Source organism: Trichosurus vulpecula, chromosome 6 (genome assembly GCF_011100635.1).
Source record: "Trichosurus vulpecula isolate mTriVul1 chromosome 6, mTriVul1.pri, whole genome shotgun sequence".
Classification (NCBI taxonomy): Eukaryota; Metazoa; Chordata; class Mammalia; order Diprotodontia; family Phalangeridae; genus Trichosurus; species Trichosurus vulpecula.
Window position 1 is genome coordinate 135,630,558 of NC_050578.1, and position 26,727 is coordinate 135,657,284.

The window sequence follows — 26,727 nt, forward strand, 5'->3', positions numbered from 1 at the left end:
GTTCCTTTTTAGGGCTTATTTGCATACTTATGCCAGGAAAGAACCTTGATAATGAATCTTGTCTATCAGTGTATGATTTGATATTGAAAGAGGGGGATCTAACCCAAAGGGAAATGAGATTTCCCCAAATTCAGATTGGGTTGGGAGAGAGCCAATAAGAGAAATTTTCCACATTTTGTATAAACTTCAACATATCCATACCTTAGATGCCCCTATGAACCTGGGAGACAAGGACAAGAGCCCATATGCAGATTGGAGAGGGGGTTGTCAGGATATATCCTACCATACTTTTGACACATTGCTCCATACTTAGCACAGAACCTAGAATATAGTAAGTGCTTAATGAATGCTCTATCTGTCAATCAATCAATCATCTAACTATCTATCCCTATGTCCATCTTCTGTCCATCTGTCTATAAATTGGTCCAGCTGTTTGTCTGTCTTCCTATCTGTCTGTTTGGGCTTTTAGACTTGCCTGATGGAGGAAGACTTCTAGAACCATATACCTTATACATCCCCCCTCGGAGGAACTCACTTCACCCCTTCCCACAGAAATAGCCTTGTTTCTTTTTGATCTGGAGGATTGGACTAGGAATCATGTTTGTATGTTACAAATAAGCAAACTAAAGGGAGACAAACCAAAAGTAGAAATACTTCCTGTCAATTAATTGTGTCTAAAAATGGAGGGAGTAGGTCAAGCAAAGGTTGCATAACTATGTGTGTGGAGTGTGATGTGAACGGGATGCTTTTAGGAGGCAGTTAGACTAGATAGCCTCCAAAGGTGTCCTTCAATGTTCACATCTTTCAATCCTGTGAACCAAAGCCTAAACACTTTGGAGTTTCACATTATTGCAACATGAATTTTCACTGGGAAAAGGTGTTTGCAATAAGTTTAAAAGTCTGACACAGGTCAATCCAGATGATTCATTAAAAAAAAAGAAAGTGTAAACTCATTGCTATTTGTTCACTATATTTGGCCTGAAAAGTAGCCTTAAATGCTGATTTTGGAGATCCGGTGATTTTTATCTGGCCTGAGGAAAGATAAGTCCATTTGCTCTGTACTCATAGACAAAAATCATTAAAGACAGTTCAACTACTTTCTTAGAAATGTCTCCATTTACTTTAATTTTACTGGCGAGTTTAGAGAAGTATGAAAAAACAACACTCCTCAGGCAGTCTATTTTTTTTTCTTTCCCTCTACAAGATCTTGCAGCTTGCAGATTAAGAACACATGTATCCCACTGCAGAGTCAGATGAGGGAGAATGCTGATTGGCCCGAGGAACCCATGTTTGTTTACATTTGGACCTGAAATTAAACATGGTGCCAAGTGACTCATTTTACAAAGTTTCTCCCCCTTCAGAGTAATTCACCTTGTTTGAATTACCTCTCCTAGCCAGGGGGTGGATTACTTTTCATTTGAATACACAATATAAAAAAGAGTTTAATGTCAACTTTACATGCATGAGAGCCCCAAGATACCAAACATAATGTACACCTAATGTAGTTGTTCTTTTTTTTAATGTAGAAATGTAGTTTGTGTGTGTGTGTGTGTGTGTGTGTGTGTGTGTGTGTGTGTGTGAGTGTGTGCATGTGTGTATTTTAAAGGAGAGGTAGACAATTTAGAAAACCAGGATTCAAGTGCCAGTTTCATCTTCCTAGCTATCACTTATTCTTGCAAAGCCTCTTTTTAAAAAAAAAATCTATAAAATGGGAATTAAAGTTTTAAAAAATGCACTCCTACTTTCTAAGTACCTAAGCTACAGTGATTATAGAATGGAGAGGCCAGAAAGTGTTTCTTTAAGTCAAAACACCTCAAACAGATCATATAGAATTCTGGATTTAGAAAAATCACTTTTTAGAATTTCTGTTGTTCTTATAACTTAGGCTGATTAGCTAGGTTCATAGAGAGGGCTTGAATTGCCCGGGGACTTAGTGCTTAACAGTATGTAGAACCTTGCAGGGCATGTGGCGTAAAGCATAATGTGCTGGACTAAAATCAAGAAGACCTGTGTTCATTCCACCTTTGATGCTTATTATCTGTGTGACCATAAACATATCACTGAACATCGAGACTCAGTTTCCTCAAGTATAAAATGGCTTCTAATGTGTTTTCTAGCTCCAAATCTACATTCCTATGTTCTGCTGTCAAAAATGGTGACTATCATCTCTTTGTTTATGAAACTTTGCCTCTGCATGCTGCACATCACCAGACAAATACAAGTATGAAAAAGACTCAGTCCTTAGTGAACTTGGAAGTATCCATGAGTAAAAAGATAATGACTACATTTGTGACAATGGAAATCTTGTATTCTCAAAGTGATAACATTCTAATGGTGGTATAGGTATTCAGTCTAGTTGAAAGAGTTTCAGTCCTTCTATGGATTTCTACCTATCTTGCATGACTCTCTGCCATGTTGATCTGAAAATCTACTATGGAGGGTCTATCCAAAATTTGGAGCACCTCTGTCTATATCTCTTGGCTTTATGTGGATACAATGGAGTACACAGGCTCTATGACATCAATAAGACCATTGTCGGAACTGAAATTCATTTGCAACTTACAATAATGAATATCCTCGGGACAGCTAGGTGGTGCAGTGAGTAGAGCACCAGCCATAGAGTCAGGAGGACCTGAGTTCAAATCCAGCCTCAGACACTTGACACAGTTACTAGCTGTGTGATCTTGAACAAGTCACTTAACCCCAAATACTCTTCCTTCCCCCCTCAAAAAATGAATATATCCAAGATTTCACCCAAAGTCATCCAAAATTTGCTACAGAAAGGTCTGTAGAAAATAGAACTTTCGGTAAGCATGAGCCAGTATATTCTTTTCAATCTTACAACATGATGGTGAAAGGGACAGGGGGCAAACATTACTAAATTTAAATGGAAAACAATCACAAACATCAACAGACATGACAACCTTTTTTAAAAGAAGTAGAAATGATAAAGAAATGGAGATATTAAGACATATTAAGCCCATCTTAAGGACCATTTCAAAAGCCATGAAAATAGTGAAATCTGTAAAATGTCCCCAGAAGCTATCATTGATGGGAGCAACCCTTATTGGAAAAGGTTTGATATCCACACCACCACTATAAAATGATTGTGTATTGCCATTAAAGGCCAGCTTGCCCCCAAAACATGGAAAGAGCAATGTCCCCCAGACCACTGGCCCTGCTTCCAGGCCCATACCTCATAATAATGGTGCATGGGAGTAGTGTAGAGAAAAGGCCAGCCATCCCAACCTACTGCAAACTTAGAGAGAAGATGAACTAACTTGGTTGAAGCAACAAACCAATCCATCAATCATCAATCTACTTCCCCTGACCTAGATGGAGATAGTTTAGCATCTTAAGCTGAGCCCTGAGAACAGCAGTATCACCAAGATAAACAGTTCTACTTTCGTCCTAGTCCTTGTAGTCATCATCGAGGGAATGAAGCCTTATAGAGATGTGACCTGGTGCCTTTTCTCCACAAAAGTCACATTTCCCACCTCCTCAGCAGCCACAGTGACTGAAGATCCAAAAAAGAAAGCTCTGTGCATCAAATTCATTGTCATTGTTCTATGGTTCAACATCTGAAATGTCTATGTTTATTTTTATCAATGAAAGTGTCAGTGAAGAACATGCATAACAACCTGGTTTTCCACTGCACCCTAAGTACCTTCTGACTTGAAGTTAAAACCTCCTATATGTGTTGACCCTTCCTTAGGGTATGTGAGCTCTTGCAGAAGAGGAACTGTCTTGCTTATCTGGTTGTGTCCCTGGTGTTTCCTTAACATAATGCTTTGCACATAGTGAATATTAAGCACATAGTAAGTGCTTAATAAATGTCCATTCATTCATGAGAATAGCCTTTATATCCTCAGCAAAATAGAGGAGACTGTACCATTGAAATGACTAATTACAGGGTGGAAATTGGAAGGGAAGAAAGTGAAATCAGAGCAGGGTCAATGACCTGGGAGATTACTGAAGGATGGAGAGATTGGAGGTCAAGGTGAGAACAAAGACTAGACTTCAGAGGAGAGAAGCATAGAGAGAAATGAAATGACAGGAGGTCATTTTAAGGAGCCCTAAATCCCATGACCTGTTGTCTCTAGTACCAAGGAGACTCTGAGAGCTACAATCATTCAGTGGATTAGTGATCTCATCAATGTGGGTCTTTTTTTCATGGGTGTCAATCAAAGCCTGTCTGTGCCTTTTCATTCTGGTCTCCTCCGTGCTGAGGCCTTCCACTAGGTCTCTTAACATTCTGTGGCTATAAATGCAAGATTGCAGCTGTATGTCTGTTCTTTCTTGCTCTGGCTATAAAAAGACACCATCTCATTTTCCCATCATGCATCTCCTGCATGTCATTGTTATCACTGCTAATATCTCATAACATCTGCTAATACTCTAGTTGCAACATCCACCAACCCACACAAACATACAAAACTGGGGAAAATGTTTTTAATTTGAAAGCAAACAAACAAAACCCCCTCCTTATTGGAGGAAAAAACGACAACCAAAACAAAACCAAAACAAAGCAAATAAAAAAAATAACCAAAAACAAAAATAAAGGCTCAGTTTTCCTGAAGAATCAATCTTAGTTCACATTTCCTTTGGATATTCATAGGGGTTGAGCCACTGTATCTTTACTACAATAGTATTTAACATTAGATTCTGATAGAAGAAAGCACTTGCTGCTTACTGCCCATATGACCTTGGCGAAGTCTTTAACTCTCCTGAGGCCAGGTTTATCTATCAGGATGATATGGCCCTTTCCACCTCCAGATTTTTGAGGCAATGAGTGCTAATGAGCCCATGAGTTCCAAAACACTTGGAAAAATACACTTGTATTATTTTCTGCCTCATCGATATAGCTGGGTGGCACAGTGTATAGAGCAGTGGGCTTAGAATCAGGAAGATACACCTTCCTGAGTTTAAATCTGGCCTTAGACACATATTATCTATATGACCCTGGGCAAGTCACTTAACTCTGTTTGCTTGCCTCAGTTTCCTCATCCATAAAATGAGATGGAGAAGGAAATGGCAAATTACTCTAGTATCTTTGTCAAGAAAACCCCAAATGGGGTCACGAAGAGTTGGACATAATTTAAAAAGAAAAGACTGAAAATTTGGTGGATAAAGGGCACAGAGTGAGGAAGACCTGAGTTTGAATCCTGCCCCAGCTAGTTACCAGCCTGTATAACCCTGGGGAAGTCACCTAACCACTCAGTCTCAGTTTTCTCATCTTTAAAATGGAAATAATACTAGCATCCACCTTGTAGGGTTGTTGTGAAATGAGATAATACGTGTAAAGTGCATTGTAAACCTTAAAGCAGGACATAAATAGTAGGGGGATGATGGTGTGGATGAGGATGGTGTTGTGTTTCATGATGTTGATGATGACAATGATGATAGGGCATATGGGATAGAATGCTGGACCAGAAGTCATAAAAACCAGTATCAGAATGCCATCTCAGATATTTTCTGGCTGTGTGACCCTGGAAATGTAACCTGAGTCTGTTTTTCCATTTGCAAAATGAGTCACAAAGTGGTTTGGGTAATCAGTGAGCTAAATTGGGTGTTTTACAAACACCCTACATTACCTTATATGATAAGTATAAGGCATGGTACCATGATGACAATCATCATCATTATTAGTTAATAGTATTCTTATTTTGACTCACGTTATTTTCAGAAACAACACTTCACTTAGGTAATTGTCTTCACCCTAAAAATGCTTTGTATTGTAGTACCAGAGTGGTTTCTAGGATGATAAAGCCCAATTTCACACAAGCAACTGATTTAGCAGCGATGACAACAACAATATTGAGGACAACTCACAGCTTAGCAGCACAGTGGACAGATCACTGCACCTAGAGTCAGGATGACCTCACTTAAGACCTACCAAATGAGTTAATATTGGTAAGGAACTTAACACAGGTCCTGCTTAATAATAAGTGGCATATCAATGTTAGCTATTTTTCATATAGAGCTTTAAGGTTTGCAAAGCACTGTACATGCATCATCTCATCTGATCCTCATGATAACCTTGGGAGGTAGGTGCTACTTTTATCTCTATTTTGTAGATGAGGAAACTGAAGCAGAGAGAAATTTAGGTGACTTTTCCAGGATCACACAGCTAAGAAGTGTCTGAGGCACGATTTGAACTCAAGACTTTCTGATTCCAAGTCCAGCACTCTACCTACTTTGCCACCTAGCTGCCACAGTATTTATTTTTAATTTTTATTGTAAGCAAATGGGATCACTCCTATGGATATCTAAAGGAAATTATCTGAACATAATTCTTTGGGAAAATTGAATATGAGTTTTTTTGTTTTTTTTCAAATTAAAAATAAATATTTTCCCTATTAAAAATATCCACTAGATGATTGGGCATTAATAAAAAGATCTTGTATTCTTTTACTAAGTCACTCAGAGTCAATAAAAAAGTTACACACTCTCTCTTCTCATTACCATAATATTGACTAACCAAACCATTATATGCCATAAGATTGCAGTGAATGACTCCACAGGAAGACGGACCATATTTAACATTATTGGGCTTTGTGGGTTAATGACTTAAAGAGTTTCAGAGGCTGTAGAATCTGGGATTAGCTTGACATACTCTTGGCCACACAATCTGATGTGTTGCTGCCTTGTGAAACAAAATCCTCAGATCATTCACTTAATTAGATCTGCCAGTCAATTAACAATAACTGTCAGTGACCTGAGGCTTTAAAGTATGTGGACAGCACTGGCTCTGTCTTTTGAACTCAAGAAGCCCTTTGCAGGGAACATATGTTAACTGGGGGAGCTATTTGGAACTAGAGACAAACATCAAGGGTGTCTTGTGGCTTTTACATCTATCAATTTGTCTCATTGACATATGTTCCATCTCTGTGACAGAGAGCAGAGGAGCTAAGGGAATCTGAGACCTTAGCGCACTGGGGATGCTGAAGAAATTTGAACAGCTCAAGATTCAACTGGATGAGCAGTATAGACATTGGCTTGGGGGATAAAGCACGCGTTTAAGTGACTGGAATGAGATGGAGGAATGAAAAAAGTGTCAAATGCTTTGAGAGGGAAACAGAGGTTGGGATTTGATGGTTAATACATGCTCTATTTGTCTTCATTTGTTACCTCCCATTTTCACCTTGCCATGTTGGAGCAGGTGCAAATAGTCTCTGATGGCTTCCCATGCGCAATGAGGACACTTTTAAATGGCCTCTAAGCTGGAACTCTGTGAATGTATTAATGGAGTGATGCTATCTGACCTGTTGCTTCTCCTTGCCAGCAGACAGGAGGTTAGAAATGGAGTCAGATAGATTTGGATTTCAATATGACCTCAAACATTTATTAACTATGTGTCCTCGGGTAAATGACTTTATCTTCTCTGTGCCTCTGTTTCTTTATCTGTAAAACGAGAGAGGGTTGGAAGGAACCTTAAAGGTCATTCATTACAACCCTCTCTCATTCTAAATCTATAATGCTATGATATCCCATCCCCAGCTCATTCTATTTCCTATAACTCTAGAACGGCAAGTCAATTTTTGTGATGACATGGGCTAGTTGAAAAGGCATCGACTGGTCACAATCTGGCAATATTAGAAATAGTACACAAGACCATCAAAGAATCTAAGTGTTAAAATGGATTACAGGTGCATGATAATTCAAAGAATTCCATAGGCCCCTTTGAAATTTCTTTTCAATCCCTTCAAATGACTCGTGGTGCCACTGGGGGTCCTCTAGTAAGTCAATATCAACTATTTACTTTAGAACCTTTCTTTCCTATAGTAATGAATTCATATCTGGCCTCAGACATTTGCTACCTGTGTGACCTTGGGCAAGTCACTTAGCCTCTTTCTCCCTCAGTTTTCTGTTGTGTAAAACAGGAATAACCACAGCACCTGCCTCCCAGGGTTGCCGTGTTAGAATCAAATCTATCTAAAATTCATGAACCTCTTTGCAAACCTTAATCCAATTTATAAATGCAAATTGTTCTTGTTGTAGTTGTTACACAGAGGTGAAATGTGGAATGGGGCTCTGAGGAAGAGCACAACTGATCCCCTTGGCACTTTCTTGATTCTGCCTCCATGCATTCTTACAGGCCTCATCCCTCTCCCTCTTCATTTCTATCTCTTACACTCTTTAGCTTCAGCCATGGCTTAAATCCTAGGCCTGTAGGAAGCATTCCTGATCCCTAATGTAAAAGGTTTTTACTCTGTGTTTTTATTTGTACAGTATATATTTATCTGTTTACATACTGTACCTCCCCACTAGAATGTCAGCTCTTTAGGTAGTAATGGGGTGTATATGTGTTTTCTCCCCATTTTCACTTTGTGCAATGACTATCATTGGTGAAACATAATGTTTCTTAAATTAAATTATATATTTGCCTTGTCCTCCTCCACCTAGATTATAAATTCTTTGAGGGAGGAATCATATCTTCCTTTGCCTTTGTATATCTTACGCAATTCCTAGTATAGTGACCTGTAAATAGGACAAAAGTGGGGAAATGCTTACAAAAAAAATAATAATATTCACAAAACACCCCCACCCTTACCTCCATCTCCTCCAAGCATCCCCAACAAAGTGAACCGACTTACTTAGGCAGATTACTATGTAAAGAATGTAGATATCTTTTTATGTCTGGAAAAAAAGAAATCCACATTCCCTGTCAAATAATGCAAAAGTGATGAACAGCCAAACTGCCCCCTTCTCTGAAATTTCAGGGCTTACTTTAGTACAGAGGAAAAATTCTTTATATGGTAATAATCCCCTGGCCCTGCTCCTAATACCACACCTAAAACATATCCAGATGTGCAAAAGTGCATGGGAGAGGTTCAGCAAGGCTGGGGAAAAACTATGTTACATGAAATCCAGTATAGAAATGGGACCTTTGTAGATTGTGCCTTTTAGAAGAAATCACATCTTTGGAAAACTTACCCCTATGGATTATCTCTCTATCTATATCTATATCTATAGAGAGATAGATATAGGTATATAGATAGATAGATGTAGATATAGATAGATACATAGTTATAGATGTCCATATTGATATTGATATCAATAAAGACATAGATAGATATACGTAAATACATATATATGTATATACAAACATATATACATATGCATATACATACATACATATATACATACACTTACACATATGTCTGGAAAATACAAATATGTGAGATATTTATGTATAGCTTTCCTCATTTGGACTTCCCAACAATCCTATGAGGTAAATATTATTATGATTTCTGTTTTAGAGATGAGAATCTTGGAGAGATTAGGAGGATTGTTAAAGGCGATAAAGATAGTAAAAGACAGAAGTGGGTTTGGAACCCATTGCTTATCCAACACTGAGCCCTGAATGACATTGCCTCTCTCATTAAGTGATATGTCCTAATTTTCTTTTTGGATTCTATTTAAGGCCTGGAGAGATCTATTTTGGCTGGTGTTTTGTTGTCCCCCGTATGTTTCTGAGTCATGAATTGTAGGAGAGTCATCTTTCCTCTCACTTAATGGATCCTTCTTTTGGCCCGTGGGATTACCTGCATTCTTGTGAAATTCTGAAAATCTGGAAATTACTTTTTTTTACCTGTCTCAAGCTGCCTAAGAGAATCAAATTTCCCTTTCAACATAGACTACATCACAGCAGATCAAAACTCAGCTTTGAAATGTCGAAGTTGCCCATCAACCATATGAAAACAATCTTTCAGACAAAATATGAATCAACTCTATTTAGAATATTTGGTTTTGGACATTTTCCATCCCCTAAGAAAATTCATATATTATAGTTTCTTATTTTGACGCTGTCCTTAGGAGATGAGAACTGGGATAGAAAACACTGTTGTTGTCACAGGAGTTACTTCCTCCCAATCATTCAATTATTTATTTATTCAACAAATATTTATTGAGAACTTATCATGTGAAAAGCCCTATATAAAATGAACAGTATATTGGTGAAAAAAACATATTTAGGAATAAAACACTAGAAGCGTCCTAATAGTCAAATCAAATTTACCCTCTTTGTGACTATTTTTCTTGTTGTTTCTGTTTGGTCATTTTCCAATTGTGTCCAACTCTCCATGACCCTATTTGGGGTTTCTTTGGCAAAAAAATGCTAGAGAGGTTCGCCATTTCCTTCTCCAGTTCATTTTATTGATGAGGAAACTGAGGTAAACAGGGTTAAGTGACTTGCCCAGGGTCACACAGCTAGCCTGAGTTGAACTCGGGAAGATGAGTCTTCCAGTCTCCAGATCCCATACTCTATCAATTGTGACATGTAGCTGCTGATTGTGATTATAGTGTCCAACTTTAATTCAGTCTTCTAGAAAAGTACGATCTGGGTGAAATCCTTCTGCTTGAATGTCAGTGAATTATTTCCTAACAAGATTCACAAAACACTCATTACTAATTAGTTATTAATGAGGAAGATTCATCTGATCTAGAACTTCAATGGATGTGAAAAATACTGGCTCCTTATTTTATAGATCAGAAAAGGAGACCCAGAGAAGAGGTGGGCATGGAGCAGAGGTGGGGTTAGAACCCTGCTCCTGAAAATCTCAATTCAGTCCCCTTTCTATGTCAAGTGCAATATATTAACCCTAACTCTAGGGAAACTCTAGGTCCTCCTGAAGTTCTGCAGTAGACATTAAAGTCTGGGAGTGGTGCAAATAATTATTTCAAACAAAAAGTCAGGAAATATTTGTCTTACGTAGGTCCTGACTGTAAAGTACAGGGTGGGTGAAGCCATGGGAAAAGCAGACAACTTATAATCTGAGGACCTGGCTTCCCATTCCTTCTCTTCATTTAACACCTATGTGACCTCCCTCAGGAAAGTCACTTAACCTCTAGTCACTATAGCTCCCTCTCTGCAAAATAAAAGTGCTGGACTAGATGACCTTTGAGGTACCATTTAAGCTCTAATTCTAATATTTTATTGTTTTAATGAAACTTGAAATTCATGGATAAAATGCTTAGATTTCTACACTGGGAGTTACCTCAACAAGAAATTCATAGGTCTAGACAAAAATGAACAAACAAAAATAGCTCCTACAAAATTAAAGGAATACTGTAGTTGACTCCAAGGTCCTGATATAATACAGTTAAAGTCTGTGCTTTGTGCAAGATAAACAGGAACAAATTTATCTACATACAGGCTGTTCAGGGCCCACGATTCACTAGCATCCAATAATTTAGCCCATTCTCACTGAAATCAAACCTATGTAACATTAGTGGTTTTTCAGCTCCATGGTATAAGGCGTATACACATGTGTAAGTATGAATTATCTGTGGGGTTCAGGAAATTATTTCAAGATGTTGTATCTTATTCACTCAGCCTTCCTGAGTCAGGCTTCTCCAGCTGAGAATGACTTGAAAGAATAACTTAAATGGCCCTTCAGGAATTCCACTAAAACAGCCCAATAGACATATAAAGAAATTCATAACAATACATTCCTGAGTGTATGAATTAGCAACTCTGCACTATGTATGTCCCACATCTCTGAATATTAATAGGACCATAGCCCTGGAACTGTAAGGAATCTGAGAAGCCTGCTGGCCCCATCCTCCCATTTTACACATGGGGAAACTGAGGCACAGAAAGATTTTTTTTTTTAAAAGCCACTATCCCAAGGTAGAAAGTATCAGTGTTGGGACTGAAAATCAAGTCCTTCGGCTCCAGAATGAATGTTCTTTCTACAGTAACTCCCTCCTAATGTTTTTAGCATTATTTCTTAGGATCAATGCTGACTAAGATACACTTGATTCAATTAGAAAAAAACATCTATTTTTTTAAAAGACTATAGTGTGTACATCAAAGTGAAATCCATTTCAATTCTATTCCATTTGACATCATTCAATTAAAAATTCCATAATTGCTGTGCGTTCTTGGCACTGAGCATAGTACTGGGTATACAGACATGTTGTTATTGTTCAGTAATTTCAGTCATGTCCTACTCTGTGTGACCACATCTGGGGTTTTCTTTTTTGTTTGCCTGTTTTTTTGGAAGGCAATCAGGGTTAAATGACTTGCCCAGGTTTACACAGCTAGTAAGTGCTTGAGGATGGATTTGAACTCAGGTCCTCCAGATTCCAGGACCAGTGCTCTATCCACTGTGCCACCTAGCTTCTCCCTCCCATTTGTGGTTTTCTTGGCAGAGATAGTGGAGTGGTTGGCCATTTCCCCCTCCTGCTCATTTTATAGATGAAGAAACTGAGACAAACATTATTAAAATGACTTCCCCAGGGTCACACAGTCAGTAAGTGACTTTGAACTCAGGTCTTCCTGATTCTAAGCCTGACAGTATCCGCTATACTACCTGTACCTATACACATGACATAAATATGCACATACATACATTATATATATACATATATACGCATATACATATAAGAATAAACTGTGTATGTGTGTGTATTCTCTTTATCTTCGAAGAAAAACTACCAAACAAGATACAGTTAATAGTGTGAAGAAAGGTGATTCTGAGCAAAATTCTGAAACCAGCGGTGCTTTTGTTTGACAAACTTTTCCTAAAATCCTGTCCTGACTCTGCTTTTGCCTGGAATGTACCTCTCCACCCTGGGTCCCCAGTCCTCTATGTCTGCCTTCTGAAACCCTGGCTATCCTAAAGGCTCAACTATAATGTCACTGACTCCCAGAAAATGTCTCATATTTCCCCTAGCTAGAAATCATTACTCCCTCTGGTTCTTTGCTTGCAGCCTGTTGATACCTCCCCTATTGCTTTTCCTATCTAATGTTTTCTTTTTTAGTATTTACATATATCCCTGCCTCTCCTCCCAGGGATTAAGCTTTTCATAGTTAGAACGCAAGACCATTCATCTGTATCTCCATCTCTCCCCAAAACCATCTCCCCACAAACCCTTGAAAGGCTCTCCACATCTCATCTCTACAACATAGAATCCTTGGTTCCTTTCTATGTTTATTTCAAGCACTACTTTCTATGTGAAGCCTTTCCAGATTCCCCAGGTATTGATGACTCCCTTGCAAGATTACCTTACATTTATTTTGTATGTTTTTTGTGCAGACAAATAGGTACACATTACCTGTCACCTCCTTAAGGAAAGGAATTATCTGACTTTTATCTATGTCCCCAGAATCTAACCATGGCAGATATTTAACAATTTTTTTACACAAATAATATAAAACATATAAAATGCTTCACAAATTTTAATGTGGTATATAAATGTTAGCCATTGCCATCATTTTGATTTATGGCCTAATAGTACATAATATATACTTAATAAATGACTATTGAATCTAATTGAATCTGGCACCCTGGGCTCTTCTTTCTTCCCTTTTGGTCTCTGCTCCTCAAGGGGCTGCTGCCGTAGCTAATGTGGACCTAGAAAAGTAAGTTCTTGGCACCAACGTCCTTGGCACTGACAAGGGGATCAACAGTGGAAAATAATATGGTTTTATTAGGGGCAGTACACTAAAGGAAATTCATTAGCTTCTTCTTGCCATTGGACCCCAATGACACATGGGCCTTGAGCCTTTCCATCACACTTGAAGCTGATATCATCTATGGATGTGGTCTCCTGTATTAGAATATGGCCCTATTTTTATTCCTTGAGCTTTGCGTCTAGTAAGCACTTAATTAATGATTTTTGCTACATCGTTCACTCATTCTTTCATTTTGTGTCTCACCTCCTTGGTGGTATATCCCTGCATCCCCTCAGGTAATCAATGATATCTCTGCTCTCCACCTTTTTCTTACTCCCTCCCCCATACCTGCTCTCAGGAAAAGCTATTTAAAAAAACGATTCTTTCTAGGCAGTAAATTGATAAAGCTTTATATAGTGTTTTCCTAGGGGTGCTAACATTTTACCAAATCAATAACAGACCTTCAACTGTAAAATTTTTAGAACTAGTGAACCCATATAGAAACCACAGGGCCAGGGAAGGCAGGAAAAACAGCATTCTAGCACTCCTGAAATATCTTAAAACCATTTAGATGGTTATTTTCTTCAGCAAATTGTAAAGCTCATTTGGGCCTTAATCAGAATTAAAATTTGGCCTTGTGCTTTTTGAGATATGTATGAGAATCCTTAGTTCTTTTCTCTCTCTCCATTTCAAAGGCAAACCTTCTGCAGGAAACACATTTTCAATTCTCTCTTTTCATTCAAACGAAAATTGCCAAATGCTAAAAAAAAATAATTGATATGAAAGGTACACCAACAACATAGACTGAGATTCAACCTCATCTGCTGGGCAAGTCAAATTTTCACAAACATAGTAAATGTTTCTACGGAGTAACAGGTCACAATTATATAGCACTTGAGGCTTTCAGTATAATTTAAGCATGACATCTTATTGAAGCAAGGATCTTATCTTCATTTTCTGATTGTCCATCTAGTGGGAATTTTTTTTAAAAAAAAATGTGGCAGTATCCCAAATGATGAAGGGTCAGCAAACTATGGCCCAGGAGTAAATATGGCTGTTACCAGTTTTTGTATAGCCAGAGAGCTAAGAATGTATTTATATATTTGTTTATTTATTTACATTTTCAAATGTAATAAAACTATTATTAAACGTAAAAATGCATCTTTTGCTTCCTGGCTGTAAAAAAAAAAAGCTGAGTAAGGCTGGAGGGGTCATAGTTTGTCGACCCCTGCTTATATATCATTTCCTAGGCCCTACAGTAAAGTGCTAGGTTCAGAACGTGAAAAGTATGCATTTTCTTTCTTGCAGGGAAGTCATCCATCCTTAGTTCTATAGAGCTCTATGATCCATGTGTAAGAATTCTATGCTCCAGTGAAAATGAAAATCCGAATATGATTTAGGAGGCTAAGTCAGTAATTAGGGTAGTGCGGTATTAAAATGGATAGAGCACCAGGTCTGGAATCAGGAGGACCTGAGTTCAAATCTGAACTTAGACACTATCTGTGAGACACTGGCCCAGTCATTTAGCACTGTTTGCCTCAGTTTCCTCATCTATCAAAAGAACGAGATAAGGAAATGGCAAACCACTTCAGTATCTTTGCCAAGAAAACCCCAAATGGTGTCATAGAGAGTCAGCCACAACTGAAATGATTGAAGAACACCAGCAAAGTTGGCAAGTTGGAGCTTAGAGCTAGAAGGACATCAGAGGTCATCTAGTCAAACTCCTTTATTTGACAGATGATGGAACTGAGGCTCAGAAACCTTAATCGACTTTTAACATAGTAAAGGAGCATGAGATGCATGATTTGAACTCAGGACTTCCTGATGTCTAGTACAGCAATCTAGCCACTACTCCACACTGCCTTTCTATCATAAGACAAAGTTTATTTAAAATATGAATATCCTTTGTGAATAGCTCAAATGAACTACAAAGAAATTCTCAATTTTCAAACATGCCAATGCCATAATTTTCTTTCTTATAAGAATATAAATCACTCAGTATTTTCCTGATAGATGTATCATATATACACACACACACACACACACACACACACACACACACACGTATATATGTATGTATGCATATGTATAATGTGTTGAATAGGACTTACAGTTGGCCCATCACAGAACATCTGCTGAATTGCCAGTGAGTGAAGCACATTGTGAACTTTAAACTTCTATTAAGAAAGGTGAGCTGCTGCAGTTGCCACTATGGTCATCATGACTATGGGGGAAAATATCCTAGAGGCAGCTAGGTGGCACAGTGAACCCAATGCTGACCTTGAAATCAGGAAGACTTGAACCTCAATCTTTCTTCACACACTAGCTACCTATCAGACTTGGGCAAGTCCCATCAACTCTCTCAAATTTCCTCATCTGTAAACTTGGAGTAAAAATTATATTAAACTTACAGGACTGTTATGAGGATCAAATAATAATAACATATGTAAATTGCTTCTCAAAACTTAAAGCATTATAATACTAGGTTTTTTATCATCATCATCATCATCATATTCTGCCTTCCACTTCAAGGTTCCTTCTACACTGGGAAGGTCAGTGTATTTTTGTCCTAAGTTGCAGAGAGTTTGATTCTTTCTACATTAATACAAATAAAAGCATTAAAATAAAATCACTAGACTCTGTTAATTCAGAGATGATTTTTTCAGAATGAATTTTCTGTGTTCTCTCCACTGTAGGCCTGTGCCTGAGGAGAAATGTGTTGGTCTCTCCAGCTCTTCACCCTATTATACCAGTGTATAGGTTTTGAATTCTTGAAATCAATCCAGAAGAAAATGATGACCCTACCTGTAAATCCAGCTTTGCAGACACAGTTGAAGGTCCCAGGGAAATTCTGGCAGATGGCCCCATTCTTGCATGGGTTGGGTAGGCATTCATTGATATCTCGCTCACAGGCCCTTCCAGTGAATCCTTCTGGGCAACTGCAAGAGAAGCCTCCCACCAGATTGTGGCAGGTGCCACCATTGTGACAGGGGGATGGCAGGCATTCATCAATGTCTGTCTCACACCAGTTCCCAGCATATCCTGGCAGACACTTACAAAAGAAAGGCTGGAGAGGATCGTTGGTCACAAAGATGACTGGGAGACTTTCATGACTCTTCATGGTAGGACTCACTGCCAGCCTCCTTAGACAGCTCCCTCCATTCTGACAAGGGCCATGGACACACGGATCATGGTCAGCAGACTCTACCCTGACTCCACTTTGCCGGAGAAGGATTTCCTTGATGCTCTCAAAGAAAGTGGCCACACCACTTGGATTCACATACTGGTTTGTATTTCTCTTCACAGCGGCTAAAAGGAAGGTCCTATTGTTCTCCTCATAGGCTCCATACAGCTGCACAGCAGTCCCAAGACCTGTCAACTGGGAACTGGCAATGCGTAGGAAATGGAGGTAGTGATTGGTCAGAAAATCCCTCACAGTTGGCACACTGAGGCGGAGGAGGATACTGTTATCCACAGTAGCATTGGTAAAACCAGCAAAGAAGACCCGGATGTTACTGCTGACTGCACTGTGCAATCCATCATTACTCAGGACAGTCAGGTCAAAGGTGCCATCTGTGGACCTTGCTTGGGAATTCAGGTCACAAGTGCCACTGGGAATACTAAAGAGACTTGTTACTCCAGAAGTCAGGGAACAATGAAAACTATCCAGCACATCTGGATCTTGAGGCTTCACACTGCCTAAAATCCCACCCGGGAACAAGTTGCTGAAGTAATGGACAAAGATCTCAACAGTTCTAGGCTCAGATGGATTGTCATTCTGGTCTATGACTCGGATATGGACAGTCCCTGTGGAAGACATCTGAGGAATGCCAGAGTCTCTGGTAATCACTGATAGATAGAAGTCACCAATTTGTTCTCTGTCGATCTCTCTGGTTGTAGTCAGAACTCCTGAAGTGCTGAGGCTAAAATAGCTGGTGGCTGGCCCTGTGCTAAGTAAATAATATGTAAAGGGACCTTGATTTGGAGGGAGATCAGGGTCTGTGGACTGAAGGGTCATCACCAGAGTTCCTGCACGCTTGTTTTCCATGACCTCACCTTCCCTGATGGATAAGGTGGGTCCGTTGTCATTGATATCTTCCAGGGTTACCAATAAGGAGGCACTTCCTGTAGCTGAGGGGGTCCCCAGATCCACAGCTAAGACAGTCAGGTTATAGACAGGAAGGGTTTCTCGATCGAGCTCTGCAGTCACAGTAATCTGTCCTGTCTGGGGATTAATGGAAAAGGCACCATTTTCATTCCCTGAACCAATAAAATAGGAAAACCTGCTCCAGCTGGGCACAGAGTCTGAGTCGAAGGCACTTACAAAGGTCACGTGAGTTCCTATAGGTACACCTTCACTTATCTGTACATTATAGATTTCCAAGCTGAAAACAGGTGGGTCATTGGCATCGAGGATGGTGATATTCACAGTTACTTCATCTACATCTGCACCACGGATACTCCCAGAATTTTTGGCCAGGACTTTCAAAGAAATCCTCTCTTCTTTTTCTCGATCAAGAATTCCAGAAACATAAATCTGCCCAGTCCTTGAATTAATCTGGAAACCTTTCTTTCTACTAGTACCAAAAATCAGGTAGTGGACCTCTCCATCGGCTCCCATGTCACGATCACTAGCAAACACTTCTCCAACAATAGTCCCTTTGGATGCTGCCTCAGAGATTTCAAAATAATAAAGTTTAGAAACAAAGCGTGGTACATACTCATTGGTTCCTTTCAATTGGATGTTCACTGTAGCGAAGCTGCACCTCTCTTCATCAGGGACATTGAAGGCTTTTGCTGTAAGATGGTAACTCTGCTTGGTTTCATAATCCAAGAATCCTTGAGTAGTAATGATTCCAGAGTTGGGGTCAATGACGAAGAGGTCACTATCTGAAGACTGTAAAGAGTATGCAGTCACAGCGTTGCTGCCAGAATCAGCATCTGTTGCATTGAGGCGTATGACTGTGGTCCCACTGGGGGCATTTTCCAATACAGTGGGGGAATACTCATCTGGGATGAATATGGGAGAGTTGTCATTGACGTCAAGGACATTAATAATGATACTGCAGTAGCCAGTCCGTGCCATCCATCCTCCATCTGTAGCACTAACAGTCATTTCGTGTTTCTGGTGTAGCTCATAGTCTAAGGGTTTGGCTAGGGTTAATGCACCTGTTGAAGCATTAATTGCAAAAAGGCCATTTTCATTTCCTGAAGAAATGTGGTAAGTGATTAGGCCATTCATTGCTGCATCTCGATCACGAGCAGACACAGTTCTGATAATGGAACCCACACTCTGGCTCTCAGGGACTGTTGTGCTCATGTGGCTTTGAGAGAACTCTGGGCTGTGATAGTTTTCCTCAGTAACAATGATTTGAACTGTGGCTTGAGATGAAAGTGGAGGGTTTCCTTTGTCCCTGGCAGTGACCGTCATCAAAAAATTTTTGTTTAAATCACCCATCAGAGAAGAGGCAACAGAAACCCACCCAGTGGTTCTGTCTAACTTGAATTTCTCCACAGGGCTTTCATTTGAAATGAAATATTCAACTTCAGAATTTAGCCCAAAATCTTTATCATCTACGGCAGTGACTTTGATGAGCTTTGTCCCAACTCTTACATTTTTGGTAACAGGAGTGAAATATTTAGCATGAAGAAATCGAGGGGCATTGTCATTGCTGTCCACAATATTGATGGTAACAGTTGTCTCACTTAGCAAAGAAGGACTTCCTCTATCTGAAGAAGTCACAATAAAACTATGTCTATTAATATTTGCATTGCTGGAACCTGTGACATTTCGATATTTTAAGGACTGCTTATTAAAAATTTCTCCTGTGGTGGCATTAATCCTGAAAAATTCAGATTGGGATTTAATGAAATAGAAAACCTGGCCATTGGACCCTTCATCAGGATCTGTTGCAGAGACCTGAGCCACTTTGGCACCAATTTCAGTGAGCTCAGGACAGTCGAGGTAGTAGGATGGCTTCTTGAATCGTGGGGCATTATCATTGACATCAGTCACAAAAATAGCAACATCTGTGCTGACTGTCCATCCAGAGTCATGTGCAGACACTCTGATCCTGTAACGATCAGTATCTTCCCGGTTGAGAGGCCGACTGATGATGATGTCTCCTGTGCTAGGGTTGATGGTAAAAGGAAGACTTGTGTCTATTATGGAGTACCTGCTAACAGCATTCACACCAATATCTTCATCTGAAGTCGTGACTCGAGTCACCGTATAACCAAGGGGGGCATTTTCAGGCACAGGGGCAGTAAAGATTTGAGAGAACCTTGGAGCATTATCATTTTCATCCAAGACATTGATGATGACTGTCACTGTGGTACTCTGAGAAGGAGTGCCTTTGTCTGAACATCTCACTGTGAGTACGTATTGGGACACTTTTTCCCTATCCAAAGACCTGATACTTCTAATTTCTCCGGTGCTGTGATGGATACTGAAGCTATTTTCAGTATTACCATTGACTATGCTATACTCTAACTGCCCATTGGGCCCACTGTCTTTATCTATGGCAGAGACAGTAAGTATTGTGCGAGGAGAAAGATTTTCCAATATTTCTGCCACAAATGGGTCATCCTTGAACACTGGTGAGTTGTCATTGACATCCAGCACTGCTATAGCCAGTTTCTCATATGATGAGAAAGGAGGGAAGCCTGCATCCCTGGCCTCTATCCATACCACATATTTCTGTACTGTTTCAAAGTCCAGCTGTTGACTGATAGAGACTTGTCCAGTCAGTTGGTCAATGTGGAATGCACCTCCGAGATTGCCACTTGCAATAAAATAGGACAAAGGTTCCCCTCTAGAGGAAGATCCAGTAATGGTGGTAATGAGAGTGCCAACTGTTTGGCTTTCAGGGAAAAGAAACGTTTGTTGTTTAGCTCGAATTTTTGGGAAATCACCCTTATTCGAAAATCGGACTGTCACCGTCGTTGAGTCCATCTTTGGAGACAAGCCACCATCTTTCACATGTACAAAAAATGTCATTTCTGAGGCTGTATTTAGAAGTTCCGCTGCCATAATGGCACCACGCAAAGGGTCGATGTGGAATTTTTCAGAATTTCTGCCGGTAAGGGAATAATGGAGTTCAGAATTGGGCCCAGTGTCAGGATCGGTGACAGTGACAGAGAAGACAAATGAACCTACAAAAGAGAGACTAGAGTCACTATTGATGTTACACAAATTGAACATTTTGGGGGTAAAATATTATTGGGAGAATAAAATATTGCAATGTCTCCTTAAACTTAACCCTCCCCCTTTGTATTGAGGAAGGATAATGGGTCTTTTATCTGCCTAATTATCCTAGGCTCCAGTGACCATAATCCTTCTTAACGTGGAGGGACTACACCAAAACTGACCCACATTCTCCACATTAGATGTTACAGAAGTTATGTCCCCATTTTCCAAAAAGTCATTTTTGCCTCCATTATGTATGAAGAAACCTGAGCATACCCAGGCCATTATATGACTATTTTCCATGCCTCTTTGAAAGATGCAGAGAGAAGCAAGAGGACATCCTTGGGAAACAAAGCTTCTGGAGGACAATATCAGAATGCTTGGCTGTCTGCAAAATATGGACTAAATGAAAAATTGCTCTCCTGCACAGGATTGAAATAATTTTGAAAGTCACTGTGTTTACATAGACACAATCTTGCTGAATTAAAATAAACTACAACATTGATGCAGTATCATCGATTTTCTGATTTGACTGGGTCATATCATTGGATTACCTGAAGGAGTAGGTGATGGGATGTGAGTGACATAGGGATGATGTTGGAATCTTGGTGGGTTATCATTGACGTCTGTCACAGTGACAGAGACACTTGTAGAACTGGAAAGGGGTTCTGGGAATCCACCATCACTGGAGACTACTATCAATGTATAGTTTTCTTTTATCTCTCTGTCCAACAGAGCACTGGTGATGATCTGTCCTGTAGATGGATTGATCGTGAATTGGGAATTTCCACCAATGAGTCTATAGCTGAAGAACAAGGGAAGAAAAAGAAGCACATTCATCACATAATTCCTTCAACAATGAAGGCTTGTAGTGTCCAGAAGAGTTGGGTTTAAGTCCTCCACCTAATATTAACTATTTGATTCTCACCAAGTCCCTTTCCTACTCAGTGTCCCAGGGAGCTCTCTAAAGCAACAAATTACAGATGAGTTGCTGATCTGATCAATGGAGGGAATTCCCCTAATGAGTTTCCCCACCACCCCTATCCCTGTTGAAGAAATCATAGATAAGGGTTAAAATAATAATGTTAGAATGGTTCTTAAATGAGTATAAGAAGAGGAAATTAATGGACACATTATAAGTGGTTTGACAAAAAAGTAATTTCATACAAGGATTATGACTATAAGAAAAATAATTCTAAGAAAGAGATGGTACACCAAAAATCTTTATTCAAAGAGAAATCTAATGTTACCTGCATTATATACTCATCTAAATTGTGCAATGTTTCAAAGTGAGTTTATTAGACATATATGATAAAATCATATATATACATATATATATATATATATATATATATATATATATATATATATATATATAGTTAATGCCTAAATAGATGGTTTGCAACTCTGATTTCAAATGTAGATTTCTTAAGTGAAAATGAAGTTTTTTTTCAGTGTAAGGAGAAAAGAGCTGACCTCAGACCAGGAAGACCAGGAAGACTTGGGTTCAAGTGCCACTTTTGAGACCTGGGGACACATATACTGACTGCATGACCCTGGGCAAGTCATTTAACCTTAGTGCAGTAGGCAATTCTCTAAGATTATAATTTACAGAAAAAGTGCCAACCTAAATTGGTGAAGTGAATTCCTTCATTTGTGGAGATCCTTATACCAGTGAAATTATAGGTCAGTTCCTATCCGTATCCAACACCAGGTACACAACTACAAAGAAGATGCATTTGAGTCTCATCTTTCAAAGATAAAGCCCTCTAATTATGACATTGACTGGCTAGGGAATGTAAAGTTTTATACATTCACACAGGTGCATTTTTGGTTACTAGCTCCTTCATTTGTCATCCTTTCATTGACTTCTTATTTTCAAGAAAGATTGCCCATCTTCATGCATATTTTCGTAGTAAGACTACTGCTTAATGATGGTCTTTAAAGTGGAAGACTTTCAACTGAGGGTGATTTTTCCTCCTTATACTTTAAGGAAAAAAAATATTAAAGTTCTATCCAGATGGGTAGCTCATAGAGCAAAAAAATTTGAAAAAAGAATGAAGGAAGAAACCACCAACCTTTAAGATTCAAGAAGTGGCTATAAAAATAGACAGGTGGCAAGATATCATTCACTTGATTTTTTTTCTTTCTACTTGTCCAAGTAAATGTTTCTTCCTATTTCACAGGCTCTAAATTGCCTTGGTTGTTATTCATGTGCATGGAGAGATGGTAGGACCAATCAATCAACCATCAAGGATATCCAAAGCATCTACCAGGCACCAGGTATTGTGCTACCTGCTGGGGACTGAAATAAAGAAAAAGAACGATACGTTTTCTACTTACAACTTCAAAGAGCTATGAGAATTCCAGTCCTTATTACAATATTTGCTGTTAGTGATTTGTCTATAGGATGGGTATTGCATTACTTTTGTTATAATCATAAACCAAGAAGATTATAAACTGCTCCCTTCACTCTGCACTCAAAGGGGACGTGCCCATATTGATGAGACAACAAATCGAGAAGAGTATTAACTGCTTGTTATAACTTGGGTTCTTGCCAATGATGTCTTAGTCCCTTGATTCTTTTCCCCTCTTGGTGATGGAGGCTCTAAGAAAGCAGATATGGCCCCGGTGGGATTTAAACTGTCTGAACACTATAACAATACAGTTGATACAGATTTAGAAACTACCCAATAACTTTAAGGAGAGAGAAAAAATTGCTATGCTGCATCACACCTTTCATCACAACCTCTAACGACAATGAGGTCAAGGTCTAATCAGAGCTCATGTGCTGTAAATAGCACAGCAGCCTGCTCTGTTTACAAATGAATCTGAGAGGAAGAATGAAGCCAAGCGAATGCTAGCCAGGGTCATTTGGAGCTATTTTAAAATTAAAACAGTGATAAGCATGACATAGCCCAGAGTTGTTTTAGAGGTTTACTGACTCACTGGATAAATGAAGATGCACTTCTTCAAGGTCCATTAATCTCCCATAAAAATCCTATTATCAAAAAACATTATCAGCTAATATTTTCAAGAAGCTGAGTGTATTAGCCACTCCATACACATTTTCACGTGAATTGTTGTGCTATATTAGACAACGTAGTGAAGGAAAGGTCCCAGCCCTAACTCTGATTCTGCTAGCCAGCTCGTTTTAGGCAGGCATCCTTCAGGGGCACTTTGTTTTCTTCATTTGTAAAGCAGACTCCTCTGTTTAATGCTTAAAGCTCTTCATAACCTAGCCTCAAAGTATTTGAAGTTTACAAAGTGCTTTTCAGACATGATTTTATTTGAGCCTTACAACAACCCTGACTTAAGCAAAACTGCTCTTTCTAAAGTTAGCAATGCTCTCTCAGTTTACAAATATGATGGTCTTTTCTAAGTCTGAATTCTACTTCACTCTCAACTACATTTGACACTGTTGACCTACCCTCATGGATACATTGCCCTCTCTAGATTTTCATTACCCTCTTCTCTCCTGCTTTTCCTCCTATCTGTCTGACCACTCCTCAGTCTCCATTGCTAGCTCATGATCCACTGCATGCCTTCCAACTGTAGTGTCTCCCCAAAGCTCTTTTCTAAGCCCTATTCCCTTCTTCCTCTATACTTGAAGTTTTGGCAAACAACAGCTCCCATGGATATAACTATCTTCTTATGCCACTTGGATCTATATATCCAGCCTATCTCTCAGTCTCATATCATGACTTCTCCAAACAACCTTTCAAACTGGCTGTCTCACAGACACCTCAAACTTAACATTTCCAAAAGTAAACAAACTCATTTGATTCTTTCCAAAATTCTTACTTCTTTGAAACTTCCTATTTCTGTCAAAGGCCCCAGATTGATTTCTTAGTAGTCATTTTGTTAGATTTCTTCCTTCCTTCCTTCATTCCTTTCTTTCTCTCTATCTCTTTCCTCATTTCTTCCTTTCTTTCCTCATTTCCTCCTTCCTTCCTTCCTTCCTTTCTCTTTCTTTCTCTCTTTCTTTCTTCCTTCCTTTCTTTCTTCCTTCCTTCCTTCCTTTCTCTCGTTCTTTCTCTCTTTCTTTCTTCCTTCCTTCCTTCCCTTCTTTCTTTCTCTCGTTCTTTCTCTCTTTCTTTCTTCCTTCCTTCCTAACCATCTTTCTTTCTTTCTTTCTTTCTTTCTTTCTTTCTCTCGTACTTTCTCTCTTTCTCTCAGAGGCAATTGGAGGTAGGTAATTTTCCCAGGGTCACATAGGGAATAAATGTCTGAAGCTGCATTTGAACTCAGGTCCTCCTGACTCCAGGGCTGGTGCTCTATCCAATGTGCCACTTTGCTGCTCCTTTTGTTAGATTTCTAAGGCATTATCGAAGTTTATTTTAACATACATTTGTAGGCATACTTTGAAAAAATAACCACTGCATGTCTATCTACTCTTGAAGTATCCTTTAAAATAAATATTATAAAGTTTATGAACTGTTTTAAATGGATAAACTAATGGAGCATTAAAACTCATATAGACTTTAAATTGTCTTTGCACTACAAAATTTTCTTTTTCTTCCTTTGTTTTTCCACCCTTCTTTCCTTCTCTCCCTTCCTTTTTCCTTCCCTCCTTCCTTCCCTTCCACCTTTCCTTTCTTGGGCGGGGGAGACAAGGGTTCTATGATTTTTCCTTCGTTTTTATCTATTCACTTTCTGGAAGGCAAGCATTTACAAATGTCTTGTGCATGTTAGTAGCTATCTTCTTCCATCATCACAAGCACTCAGTAGTGCTTTTTATTTTCATCATGAGAATTTGCAACCTAAACAAATTTTCCAAAGATAGATTCTTGGAATAACTTGGTGAGATTTGAGAAACTTTATCAATGTCCATTTAAATAAATGTTAAATATAGATGGTTTCCAAGTCATTACATTTTTCATAGCCCCAGGGAATTTATTTTACCTTTAACATAGTTAGAAATAAGAAGCGTAGTGCCAGGTGTGGTAGCATATGCCTGTAATCCCAGCCACTGGGAAGGCTGAGGCTAGAGGATCTCTTAGGGGTGGGAGTTCTGAGCTACAGTGGGATAAACCAATCAGGTGTACACATTAAGTTCTGTCTTATATGGTGAGTTCCTGTGAACAGCAGGGCCACCAGGTTGGCTAAAAAAGAGTCAATTGGCCAATGCTGGAAAGAGAATAAATCACAAATTCTGTGTCAAAGTAAAACCAGGTGTGTTAGTAGCTCCTGTGCTTCCAGCCTAGGGGAGATAGAGAGACCCAGAGGGAAGGGAAAGGAAGGAGGAAGGGGGAAGGGGGAAAGGGAAGGGGAGGGGAGGGGAGGGGAGGGGAGGGAAAGATTGATGGTATGTGTAAGCAAGTGGTAATGCATTACAAATAAGGCTTATTTCGAAGCTGAGTAAACTATCTCATCAATGAAACTTTATGTATAGAAAAGATAGGCTGGAAGAGACTAAGGAAGAAACTCATGGGAAGTCTATGGGTTCCACTGGTATATTCGTGATATCAAGAGAAAGAGAGAAAGGCCCTCAGCATGTTGGGTGGACTCTCTGGGGCATAATGCTAGGGAAATGTGGACAAGAGTGGCACGGGATAGACAGATATAGATGGGTTACAAAAATATCTTAGTTGGATTTCAGATCCACTGGAGTCTTAGAGTACCACTATATCATGCCCTTTAGTATTTTTCCCCAGTACTTGTGAATTCTAATAGTTCATATCTTTTAGAAGAAGAAAAGTGGAAGAAATGAGAAAGACATTTTTGACTACATCATGCTGGGCTATTTTCTGCAGGACTGAGTTAAGCAGCATTAATAACTAATGTAAAGCCATTTTAAATTCCCTGAAGAATTCATCAGCCCACAGTGGGTACTGTTGAAGCTGCCACTACTACTTACTGTCTTCATTATGTCATGCAGGAAAAGGTTTGCTTAGACAATAAGAATGTATTTAATAAAAAAAATACAGAAAGGAACAATATCTTTGGTAAATAAAATAAAACTAACACCTTTTGATTGGCTTCAGGGGGAAGCCAATAGTCTCATTTGGGCTTTTTCAGTTTTATAGTATAACTCCGAACTCTGGGATGTTACTACAGAGATTTGGTGTGGCATGAATGCCACTGGAATAACCCAGCATCTCTTAGATTTTCAGGGCTTTGGACCTTGGGG

The 26,727-nt window shown here is 39.1% G+C and overlaps 1 protein-coding gene across 1 annotated transcript in view; it reads right to left on the reverse strand.

The window, feature by feature from the left end:
* Positions 1 to 26,727, reverse strand: part of FAT4 (FAT atypical cadherin 4) — a 237,901-nt gene that overhangs the window by 50,254 nt on the left and 160,920 nt on the right. Inside the window, exons 8-9 of the mRNA XM_036763767.1 lie at positions 21,149 to 21,399; positions 16,211 to 20,560 (exon numbers count right to left, since the gene is read on the reverse strand). Coding sequence (XP_036619662.1) covers positions 16,211 to 20,560; positions 21,149 to 21,399 — 4,601 coding nt within the window. The remainder of the gene's footprint in view (positions 1 to 16,210; positions 20,561 to 21,148; positions 21,400 to 26,727) is intronic.